The following is a 12,308-nucleotide window of genomic DNA, read 5'->3' as shown; positions in this document are numbered from 1 at the left end:
CAATAGAAGAGCTGCTGTCAGTCCTGTTGATCAAGAGAGCCTACATGTGTATCAGCCAAAAAACTCACAGTTCCTTTAGCATTATACAAATGTAAATTTAGCTTAAATATTCTAACACTATTGACTATGATTACTTACCTGATATATTTTTGCATCTCTCATTAGTTTTTCTACTGGATATTCACTGTTGAATCCATTTCCTCCAAAAATTTGGACAGCATCAGCAGCTACTTGATTTGCAATATCTCCAGCATATGCCTTTGCTATGGAGGCATAATAGGTATTTCTACGACCAACATCTACCTCCCATGCTGCTCTCTGGTAGGCCAGACGAGACAGCTCCACTTTCAGTGCCATTTCAGCCAACATGAAGGACACTGCTTGGTGCTGGAATTGTTTGAGGGAGAGGTAAAAGTTAGTATTGAAAACTTAACTTCCAAATATGCAATGGTAGTATGTATTTAAACAGAACACACAATTCAGTCTTATTTATTCATTATATGTCACTCTGCGACTCTGGACAGTAGGCTTCATGTATTGTGGATTAACAAGAAACTCTTTGCTTATAGAAGAGAATATCTGTAGCTTAGTGCTCTCTGAGCTTGGTTGTTTTGTTGCTGATATTTCATTCACAACTAGGGTAAGCCAATACTGATGTTACCTACAACAATACTGTAGTTACCTAGTGCCTAAAACTTCAGAATTGCAGAAAAAACTATATTACTGCCAACCTGCCTTCCATTGAGGACCTCTATACTGCACAAGTCAAAAAAAGGGCTGTGATAATATTTACTGACCCCTCACATTCTGGACATAAATTGTTTCAACTCCTACCCTCAAAACAACACTTTACAGCCCTGCACACCAAGACAACTAGACACAAGACGTTTTTTCCTGAATACCTTCATGCTACTAAATAAATAATTCCCTGATCACTCTCAAACTATTCACCAAGGCTGCATTATTATCACCATTAGTCTTCTCATTGTTCCTATCACTTATGACTATATGACTATAACTTGTTGCTTGCATCCTTACGATTTATTAATATTGATTATTTCCTGATTGCTTATTTGTACCCCATGACAATCATTAAATGTTTGTCATTATTTTTGACAAATGCATCTTTCCTTTTATGTACACTGAAAGCATATGTACCAATGACAAATTCCTCATGTGTCCAATTACACTTAGACAATATTGAATTCTATTCTATTCTATTTTATTCTATTTTGTTCTGTTCTATAATGTAATCTGCAAGAAAACAACCAAGTTCAAGGGCACCAGTGATTCCACAAGTAAGTCCTTAAATAGCTTATTGTTCAATATGTATAAAACATATGTTATTAAATACAAATACAAGTGACTCTGTAAAGGAGTAAATGGTATGCTTCCTTCTGGGAGGTGGCATTGCAGTGCTTGTCACCCTTAACCATTGGGCCAAGGTTTCCGGAGATCAACAATTTACCTATCACTATTTCAGATGGAACGTACAATGTAACATATGGCAGTATCAGCAGTAGGGATACAATGCAATGGCCTAGTAACTTAAATAACAAGTTAAGCCATTTTTAAATTTCTTTAACCACACAAGATTCTCTTCATCTACAGTAAGTGGAATCAGGTAAAACAAACTGTATAATTTGTGATTGCGATTGAATATTTTGTTATTGTTATTACTTTATTAATATCCTATTATTGTGACATTATTGAGACATTTTGCATTATTGAAAATTTCCAAGTACAAGGCTGTATAAGTACTCTGTGAAAAAAATACCTCCTACAAACTACAAAGATTCAAATATGTGCTACCATTAGCAGAAACAGGTTCCACTGAATGGTTTGATACTTCCTTGTTAACTCTTTACACCAGTGTTTCTCAACTTTGGCAATTTTAAGCTGTGTAAGCTTCAATTCCCAGAGTTCCCAATACTGGCTGGGGAATTCTGGGGTTGAAACCCACATGACTTAAAGTTGTCAAAGTTGAGAAACACTGTTCTATCTATGCTCAAAATCCACAAGATGATAAAAGGTGAGGAATAGGGCAAGAAAAAAGGAAGTCTAATTGAGCTTAAATTTATTAATGGAATATTTGATTTTATAACATATTACATTTGTGGCTGGAATTCCACATACCTCTGCAATGGCCTTCCCAAAGGTTTTTCTTTCCATAGCATATTTTGTAGCTTCATCCAAAGCTCTCTGTGCTAATCCAACAGCACCAGCTGCTACCTGTAGATCAGTACTAAATATTACAAAGCAGAAGTTCTACAGTTAAAATTCCTCTTTCAAATGTACTTTAAATACTTACTGGAGGCCTTGTTTTATCAAAAGCTCCCATGGCAATTTTAAAGCCAGCTCCTTCACCAATAAGTACATTTTCTTTGGGTACTCTTACATCTTCAAAAACAATCCCTCTTGTATCTGAACAGCGTTGTCCCATGTTAATCTCCTGAAAAGGAATTTTATACAATAAATAATTACCATTAAAAGGCTATTTTTAATTCAACAAAACTGAAGTAGGTTCATCAAGAAAGTTAAGATTAAAACCAGTTCCTTCCACTGTGTATTTGTTCTTACAAATATATTAAAATTAAATTCAATAAAGTTTTTTTAGAAATCAGATTTGGGTCCATATTTGGCGGCAATGTCACAAAGCTGAACAATTTCGGAAAATGATTTATAACATAATGGAACAAATTCTAAAAGCTTGATTTCCTTTCCAACTACTATTTTTATTACATTTTATTAAACCCTATATTCCTACAAAGAATATCCTATTAGCTTTATACAAAATAACTTCTGTAAGAATACTTTATACATTTTAATATATGTAGATTGTTCTGAGTTCAGGTTTTGCCCCGTGTAATATTTTGAGTGTCTATGCGACGTTTCGGTGAAATCACATTCACCATAATCAGGCTGAAGTTATAAGCTTCGTGCTGCTGTAAATATAGAATGTTTGCAACTGCCATTTGTTCCTTATATATAGTGTTGGGGGTGGAGATTTGGTTTGAATGTAGCAAATAGATTGGGTGACTATGTTTTAATAATTTGATTGGTTGGTGGAATCACATTTAGTTGAAGGATTGACAAGGTGATGATTATATGTTTTTTTGTTTAAGGCTGGTTTCCAAATCTCTGGTAGGCGGGACGTGTCATCTCTTTTGTTCATGCTGAGGGGGTGCTTTTCTATCTCTATGGCTTCCATAATTATTCTTCTGTATACATTTTCTGTTTTGGAAAGTAATTTAGTTTTTTCAAAGTCAATTTCGTGCCCTGTTTTTTTAATGTGCTGGACAAGGGAGGAAGTTTTTTCTTCTTTTTTGACTGCATTCTTATGTTCTGCAATGCATGCGTTTTCGATTAGTTTGTCCAATGTATGTGGCTGCACATGTTTTGCAAGGGATTTCATAGATTCCTTGGTTTTCGAGTTGGATTTTATCTTTTGGTTTCTTAGGATGTTTGATATTTTTTGGTTAGTGACAAATGAAGTTTTGATATTATGTTTGTGTAGAATTTTACTAATTTTGTCTGTGGTGCCTTTGATGTAAGGGAGGAGGGTGGTGCCATTATCCTGTTCTTGGTCTTGATTTTTGGGGGATGTCTCTTTTTTTATTAGGTTTGTAATTGCTTTTCTTTTGAATCCATTAGAAATTAATACATCTTTGAGTTTGTTCAATTCTGTTTTTAGGTGCTCATGGTTAGCTAGGCGTTTGGTTCTGGTGATGAGAGTTTTGGCTACTGAGGTGATCTGTGCGGGGTGGTGGTGGGAATGTGCATTTAAATAACAGTTGGTGTGGGTTTTCTTCTGGTAGATGGTGTGTCCTAGGGTGCCATTGGGTTTTTTATAGATTAGGACATCCAGAAAGGGAAGTTGATCATTGGTTTCTGTTTCCATAGTAAATTGTATTTTGGGGTGTAGGCTATTGAGATGTGTGAGGAAATTGTCTAGTTTTTCTTTTCCATGTGGCCAAATTACAAAAGTGTCATCTACATACCTCAGCCAAAGTTTAGGTTTGTGTTTAGATTGCTCCAATGCATTGTTTTCAAAATATTCGATGTAGAGGTTTGCGATGACAGGTGAGAGGGGTGATCCCATGGGGGCTCCTTCTATCTGTTTATATCTTTGTTCATTATAGATGAAGTATGTATTTGTCAGACAGTGGTTGGTCAGATCTAAGATATACTTGGGGGGCTTGTATTTGTTTTGGATAGCTGTTAAGGCTTCTTTAATTGGTATTTGGGTGAAGAGGGATACGACATCAATATATATATATATATATATATATTTTTTTTTTTCTTAAGTCGGATCACCCTGGTATATTTAAGGAACGTCACAGCTCCTTTTTGCCTCTAGGCCCAACCCAGGACCACTACAAGGCAGTTAATATATTTATAGCCGACAACTATATTCTGTATGTGTTAAATACAGCTGAAAACATTTTAACATATATATATATATATATATATATATATATATATATATATATATATATATATATATATATATATATGTGTTAAATGTTTATGGCTGGAATTTAAAATTAAGGGAGACCAGGATAGATCTATTTCGGCCTTATTAGGCCTCATCAGCTGGCCACACCCATTCTTTTACTGGGATTCGATCTGGGAAGCTTCTGCATTGTAAAGCAGAGAGCTAGCAATTAGACCCATCCGATCTGAATCCATCCAGCTTTGTACCAGGGAGGGGTATATGTTTTTTCTTATGTCTTATATATATATATATATATATATATATATATATATATATATATATATATATATATATATATGTCACATGTTTAGTACTATATATATTAGTACTATATATTAGTATTATGTACAAGACAGTTGGTTTGCAATACATAAACAAGCTAACAATGAATACTTGTATGTACTGTATTTAAGTACTATAGCTTTAAGAGGTAGTGCTGCAAATTATCATAAGGAGCCAGAAAACATGATTCTCTCTCTGCTCTCTCTGTTCTTTCTGCTAATTCACTGTGACTGATGTAGTAAGCTCTGTGTGTTTAATGATAGTCTGATGTATTTGTAAGCTGTAATGTATGTCTGATACGTAAGACAAAGACAGGATCTTATTGTATTAAGAGATAGTGACTGATTTGAATGTGTATGACCAGACTGTTTAACTTGACTGTGCTATTTCTAAATGTAAACACTATTTTTGTATGACTGAATGATTATTCATATCTCCTGGATATCTTCTGGAATCCCACAGTTTCCTCTATGCATGTCCTTGATAACTCAAGGATTCTGTGCACTCCTTAACAATTTCATAACCTCTTCTTCTTCTTCTTCTTCTTCTTCTTCTTCTTCTTCTTCTTCTTCTTCTTCTTCTTCTTCTTCTTCTTCTTCTTCCTCCTCCTCCTCCTCCTCTTCCTCTTCCTCTTCTTCTGTTTATTAGACTTGTATGCCGCCCTTCTCCGAAAACTCGGGGCAGCTCACAGAATACAGTACAAAAAACAATATGTATACAAATCTAATTAGTTAAAACTATAAGCTAAGATCCCATTACATTAAAAAGCAATCAATTAACTCAGTTAATTAACTACTAACTATGAGGAGACAGTACCAAATCTTCAAATTAGCATTAAGATGTTCCACTTCTACCTTTCTTCCAATCTGTATTCCAGGGCTGTCAGCTTCCACAATAAATCCCGTAAAAGCTTTACTTGCAGTAGCTTTTGGATCAGGATTGGAACGTGCCAATAAAAAATACCTAGTTGGAACATGATAAAATCACAATATTAGCTTTACAAATTTGCTCACAGACCATCAAAAACGATTAACTCTCTTGTAGCTTTCTTATAGCATATAAAATATTGATCACACACTTCTCATGAAGAGATAGAACAGTCTTCTAGCATAATTCTTTATTTTTATTCATATGCCCCAATAAATAAATATGATCTTATGATCAAAATATGATTTTGATTCTAAATTTCAATTTACACATAAAACTAGTTATCACAGTATTGTACACTGATTCTGGATGAAGGAATGACTTCGCCTCTACAAATTTATCTTCCTTTTAGCCAGTGAAGGGCTACCAAATTTTTTACTACCACACTGTGGGCGTGGCTTATGTAGGACACCCTGCATTTTCTTTCAACATCTTTCATGCAAATTGGGTGCTCTGGGGTGGAGCTCCATTTTTGCTACCCCACTGTGCCCACACTCCCCTGGTCTGGGCAGCAGCTCAGCCCTGCTTTTAGCCCACACTCATATACTGAATTCTTTTTTTCTTCTTTTAACCTAAATTAATGACATGATTAAAATGAGGGAAACATTACTATTGGCCAAATGAATGGGATAAAAATTGGTATGTAATAATAGCATACCATTCAGGTTCAAACATTCTGTTGCTTGGTTATAGAATGATACAACTGTGATAGAAGAATGAAAATACTGTTTAAAAATTGTTTTTGCACATTTAAATGTTTATCTCTAAATTATGACTACTGCTGAAAATATAAAGATATAATAACATTTTCTATACATTTCCTTAAAGAAATGTTAGGGACATACTGTATAACTGAGCCTTATTTAAGTATCTTAAATAAATTGCTATACCAATTAGCTTTGCCACCATTGGTGATCCACATTTTTTGTCCATTAAGAATATATTCATCTCCTTTCCTTTCAGCTCTTGTCTTTATTCCTGCTACATCAGAGCCTGCACCAGGTTCTGTTACACAATATGCCTTAAAGAAGAAAACGCAAAACATCAAATTGCAAACTATACAGTACTACACGTACTAAAATGTGAAGAAATGAACATTAAGTTCAGTCACTCTACATGAATATGTTACAAAATTATCAGTAATTTGGTTAACTTTCATTATAATTTTATTGATACAGAAATCAATAAATTAAAATTATGAAAACTTTTAAATTGTGGAAAACTACTGGGAATATGAAGAAATAATAATGAATCATCATTATTTTATTGCTAAATATCTATATTGCTTTATTTACCACAAAGATTGATACCAATTCATATTTAAATCTTGAGAATATGCAGAACAATATACATACTAACATACATACATGCGTATATATATTTGTTTTCGTAGATTTTCACGAGTACAGGTATGACGGTCTTGGTATATTCAGGTTTCTTCCCATGTAGGATTTAGAAATTTCTGGTGACATTTCAACGAGGTCCCACTCGTCATCTTCAGGCTGGTGCTTCTGTCCTTGTTCTAGGGCAACGAGGTCCCACTCGTCATCTTCAGGCTGGTGCTTCTGTCCTTGTTCTAGAAGCACCAGCCTGAAGATGACGAGTGGGACCTCGTTGAAACGTCGCCAGAAATTTCTAAATCCTACACGAATATACCAAGACCGTCATATATATATATAAATTCCTGAACCAAGACTATTGTCTATTTATTTTATCCCTGGCCCACCGAATTTTAGATATTACTGAGCCTAAATGAACAACTGCTGTTTTTATTTTGTGTAAACACAACCAATGTTCATTTAGTTTTGTATTGTAGTGAATTCTGTAGTTATTACAGAAAGTTATTATTATGCTCACAAATATTTTTATTACTATTAAGTTCAATGTATTACTCTGAATAATAACATAACATACTATGTAACTATGACATAGTATGACATAACATAACATACTTTTGTAGATTTCGTTCATGACGGAAATCAAAATACCATTTTATCAATATTGCAAAAACACTTACACACATTAGGGGCTCTTCAGTCATTCTTCCTAAATATTTTTTCTGCTGTTGCTCATTTCCTGCAATTATGACTGGCATTTGCTATAACAAAAAAGTTTATTGTTTAACATGGGAAGACAGATCCTAATGCCAATGTTAAAATAATGTAAATAATAAGTAAAATTAAAACAAAACCCTTACCCCTAGAGAATTTCCCTCAATAGCTGTCTGAACTCCTGTACATCCATAAGCCAATTCTTCAGTAATAAGGCAGGCATCAAAAGTGCAAAGGCCAAGACCACCTACAAAAATTGTTTTGTATAAGCAATAATATTCCACACAAATACATGTTATGTCACAAAATTAATTATTTTATGCTCTGTTGCACTCTCTCCTGATTTAGTGATGCAAACCATTCCAGCAACTTAAGCAAAATGGCTGCTAAATGAACAAGTGACATAGGGGGAGAGACAGGGGGGGAAACCCTGCAAAATTCCTGGTTGTTGCTGGTCATTCAGATAAAGTTACACTGTGTCTAAGCCACCACCATGCCCCATACACTTTTTTTTTGCCCCCCTGCAGAATGGAGCAATTGCTTAACCAACCTATCTTTTCTTGAGGTGCTTTTCCTTGTAGCCCAGAATTTCCCTAAAACTCTTACTGTTGCCTGAAACTCACTAGACATTAATCAGTTTCACACTGAAACCTTTTGTTGTCAGGTCATGAAATTTGATCATAAATGTGTACATTGAGCAGAAAATAATTGTTATTACTGTTTATGTATTTGTAAACTGTAATACAGTAGTACATATAGTTTACAAATCCAGTTTACAAATAAAGTGTCTGTACATCAACCAACAGATATGCTAAATTAGAAATAGTGGATTTAATTCTATGGGTATTATAAAATATTATTATAAATGTTAAGAGGTAAATACAAGAAAATCAATAAAAATGATTGCAAAATAAATAAATATACTATATTTTAGTTGCAAATCTTTCCAACTTAAATACAGTATCAAAGAATATCATGAATACTAGTGTAAATAATTGTATTTATAATTAATAATTGTAGGAGAGAAACAGTTAGAACTCATTCAATGAAGTCAATTCACATGTTTTACATGTTCTCTTAACTTGCTATATAATACCTCTTCAAGACACTTGCTTATCTCATATATTTAAAGTTATATTGGATTGTAATATCTTTAATGTTGTTATTGCTTATCCATATATTTCACTGTTTATTTGGTTTTACAGCTTATAAAGTACTTTACTTACCACAACTTTCTGGTATGTGTGTATTCATCAAGCCAAGCTCCCATGCCCTTTTAATGAGAGGAACAGGATACTAAAAAGGAAAGAGACATGAAAAATATTATGCAGATCTCCTCTGCTTAGAGCAGTGATGGAAAACCTTTTAGACACCGAGTGCCCAAACAGCACATGCCCAAACTGAAAGGTCTGTGCACACATGCATGGACATGTGCAAATGTGTGCATGTACAAAGACATGCATGTGCAGCAGAGACCCAAAGATCAGGATGTGAAGCATCCCAATATCAGCAGCACGGCAAGAGGTAAGATCTTTTTCTTTCGTGAACTTTATTTTCATCGTTTGCAGGGAAACAGAAGCTCACAGAAGAAATGCCACGGAGATCTGACCTGTGGCCTGGTGCACATGCCAGCAGAGATGGCTCTCCATGCCACCTCTGGCACACGTGCCATAGGTTTGCCATCACTGCCTTAAGAGTCTTATTCACTGAAATTTTAAACATGGTATTCCCCTACTATTAATTGTATACCTCGCCAGTTACGTCGTAGTGAGAAGCAACAGGTATGATTTCTTCTCTAGCAAATTTACGAGCTGTAGCTTGAAATTCCTTCTGTTCATCAGTAAATTCTAGAAAACATAAGATTTCAAGTTCCCAAGTATGTAGGGCATAACATATTTATTTGATTTTTTTTAAAAAATCCTATATTATTTTAGAAATAACTCACGGTAACAAACATATATAATACTCGTTTCTTCTCCTACTTCCTCAAAAGGTGAATGGTAAGCTGAGAGAGCGTGATTGGCCAAGATCCCCCAGACTTTCATGCCCAAGCTAGGACTACCGGTAGAATTGGGAAAATGTGCTGATTAATCTATATGAAATACTTGCTTCATTATTATCCTTAACTATATGTATCCCATATCCCATCTACAACAATATACGCTTACTATTTTTCTTTACTCACAAATTTCAGTCCAAAACGTTCTCCTAACACAAGTCATCTGTAAAACACATATATGGTAATATGTATGCGCCAATGTTAAACCATAAAGGAACATGTGTTAGGAGTCTCCCCTACATACCGGTAGTAATTGTTCAGAAACCAGGTATAGTTTTGAAGGATTTCAAGTAATTCAGGAAATGTATTATCTTTAATCACAAATGGTTCCACTCAATTTAGAACCTGCAAATCCTTCTTAACAAGCTGCAGTAGATAGTGCACTTTAGGCAATGCAGGTGAATAAAATCTCAAAAAAGGAATACATTTCAGCCTTATGTCTCCACAGTTTATCCTATCTAAATATTCTATCCTTTTCTTCCTAGGCTGATGTATGTTTCATAAGAAAAAAATGGATGTATCAGAACATGCATGCAAATGCTCATATAGTATGGTATATAGCAAATATACAAACATAGCAAACAATGACAAAATGAATCAATTTATAATACTAGAAGCTGTCAATTCAGTGCCTTTATGTGAAACATGATGGTGTATTTTTACATACCAAAACTATAACCAGTGGCAGATTTGCTCTTTGGTGATGTTGCAGTAGCATGACTGGATTGCGCTCTCAAGCCACAAGCCACAATGCTTCGCCCAACCTGAAATTTAATGTAGAAAAAGAACCAACTGTCACAGAAGTTTGGAACAGAATGTTCCAAACTTTATTACCAATGCATAAATGTTGCAAGGACATAGAGTACAACACATTTACCAGTAACGAAATACTTTTTTAAAAAAATAAATACAAATACAATACAATTTATATCCCAGAGATGGTTAAAATTTTTCCATATGTCAATAACCTTATAAATAATATGAATGCAATCTAATTTTTTAAAAAAGAATATAAGAAGAATATTTGTTTTCTATTATAAAGAGTACAAAACGTTACTGTTTCCTGTTAGATTACTATCTTTAAAAAAATGAAGCATTCTTTAAAATACAGTGGTTTCTTTATCTACAACATACACTGTAACACCCACTATGTCAGTCGGACAGGCAGAAGACTAGCAGGAAGAATCAACTGGCAAATAAAAGACATGATGCAAATGGATAGAAATAGACCAGCTAAATACAAAAAAAAATTGATTGATTGATTGATTGATTTGATTTGTATGCCGCCCCTCTCCATGGACTCAGGGCGGCTCACAACATTTCAACAATAAACAGTGTACAAAATATAATAGGGTCCAATTAATTAATTAGTTGATCTAAAACATTATAAAAGTTAAATATCAAAAATCATTCACTCAAATACAAACCAAGTGGCTAGAGATTAGATCTAATGACTCCAAGCCTGGCAGCATAAATAAATCTTCAAGTTCTTACAAAAGGCATGGAGGGTCAGGGCAGTACGAATCTTCAGGAGGAACTGATTTCAGAGGGCCGGGCCCCCCACAGAGAAGGCTCTTCCCCTAGGCCCTGACAAGTGACATTGTCTAGCTGACGGGACCTGGAGAAGGCCAACTCTGTGGGACCTAACCGAACACTAGGATTCACGCGGGAGAAGGTGGTCCCGTAGATAATCTGGTCCATGTAGGGCTTTATGCCAGAGGATTCTTGGAAACTTGACATATAAACAAATCAGCTGTCCATATAGGGGTAGGTTCCTCCCGGTTTGGACCAGATTGCCCAAACCGTGACAACCCACTGGTGATGTAAGATTGGCATTACAGATCTGGTTTTGTCGGCACCGCTCTGTGCACGCCACCATCTTTTTTTCTGAATTTTCGATGAATTTTGCTATGTTTGGAAGGCTTCTGCTCATTCTCTGCTTGGGAAAAAAGCCCTCCTGGCCTGCTGCCAGGTTAATACTGACCTTTATTTCTTTGGACGAAGCACAGCTGATCAGCTCCTCAGCTATGTTTTGGGCTGAATCTACCTTCCGAGCATGCGCGGAAGTGAAATTGCATGTGGGGACATGCGCAGAAAACATTGCGATGCAAACTGGTGGCGAACATAAATGGAACCCACCCTGCGTCCACACAGGTAATTCTCAACTTACAACCATTTGTTTAGTGACTGTTTGAAGTTATGACAAAGCTGACAAAAGTAACTTATGACTAGTCTTTGAACTTATAATTGTCACGGTACCCCACATGATCATGATTTAGATGCTTGGCAACTAGAATGTACGTATAATGGCTGCAGCATCCTGAGGACACGCAATCACCACTTGCAACCTTTGCAGCTGGCTTCCAAGAAGGAAAAATCAATGTAGGAAGCCAGATGTACTTAACTGCACGATTCGCTTAATAACTGACTCACTTAATGATCGCATTGCTTAGTGACAGAAGTACTGGTTCCAATTGTGGTTGTAAGTTGA

At 35.2% G+C, this 12,308-nt stretch overlaps 1 protein-coding gene across 1 annotated transcript in view; it reads right to left on the bottom strand.

Moving 5' to 3' along the window:
- Positions 1-12,308, bottom strand: part of ACADM (acyl-CoA dehydrogenase medium chain) — a 31,263-nt gene that overhangs the window by 4,408 nt on the left and 14,547 nt on the right. Inside the window, exons 2-11 of the mRNA XM_070746180.1 lie at positions 10,485-10,581; positions 9,508-9,605; positions 8,985-9,054; positions 7,905-8,005; positions 7,725-7,805; positions 6,598-6,728; positions 5,635-5,743; positions 2,312-2,452; positions 2,137-2,232; positions 139-387 (exon numbers count right to left, since the gene is read on the bottom strand). Coding sequence (XP_070602281.1) covers positions 139-387; positions 2,137-2,232; positions 2,312-2,452; positions 5,635-5,743; positions 6,598-6,728; positions 7,725-7,805; positions 7,905-8,005; positions 8,985-9,054; positions 9,508-9,605; positions 10,485-10,581 — 1,173 coding nt within the window. The remainder of the gene's footprint in view (positions 1-138; positions 388-2,136; positions 2,233-2,311; positions 2,453-5,634; positions 5,744-6,597; positions 6,729-7,724; positions 7,806-7,904; positions 8,006-8,984; positions 9,055-9,507; positions 9,606-10,484; positions 10,582-12,308) is intronic.

This window comes from Erythrolamprus reginae, chromosome 3 (assembly GCF_031021105.1).
Source record: "Erythrolamprus reginae isolate rEryReg1 chromosome 3, rEryReg1.hap1, whole genome shotgun sequence".
NCBI lineage: Eukaryota > Metazoa > Chordata > Lepidosauria > Squamata > Dipsadidae > Erythrolamprus > Erythrolamprus reginae.
The sequence above is the reverse complement of the archived record's forward strand: the minus strand, read 5'-3'. Positions and strand labels throughout refer to the sequence as shown.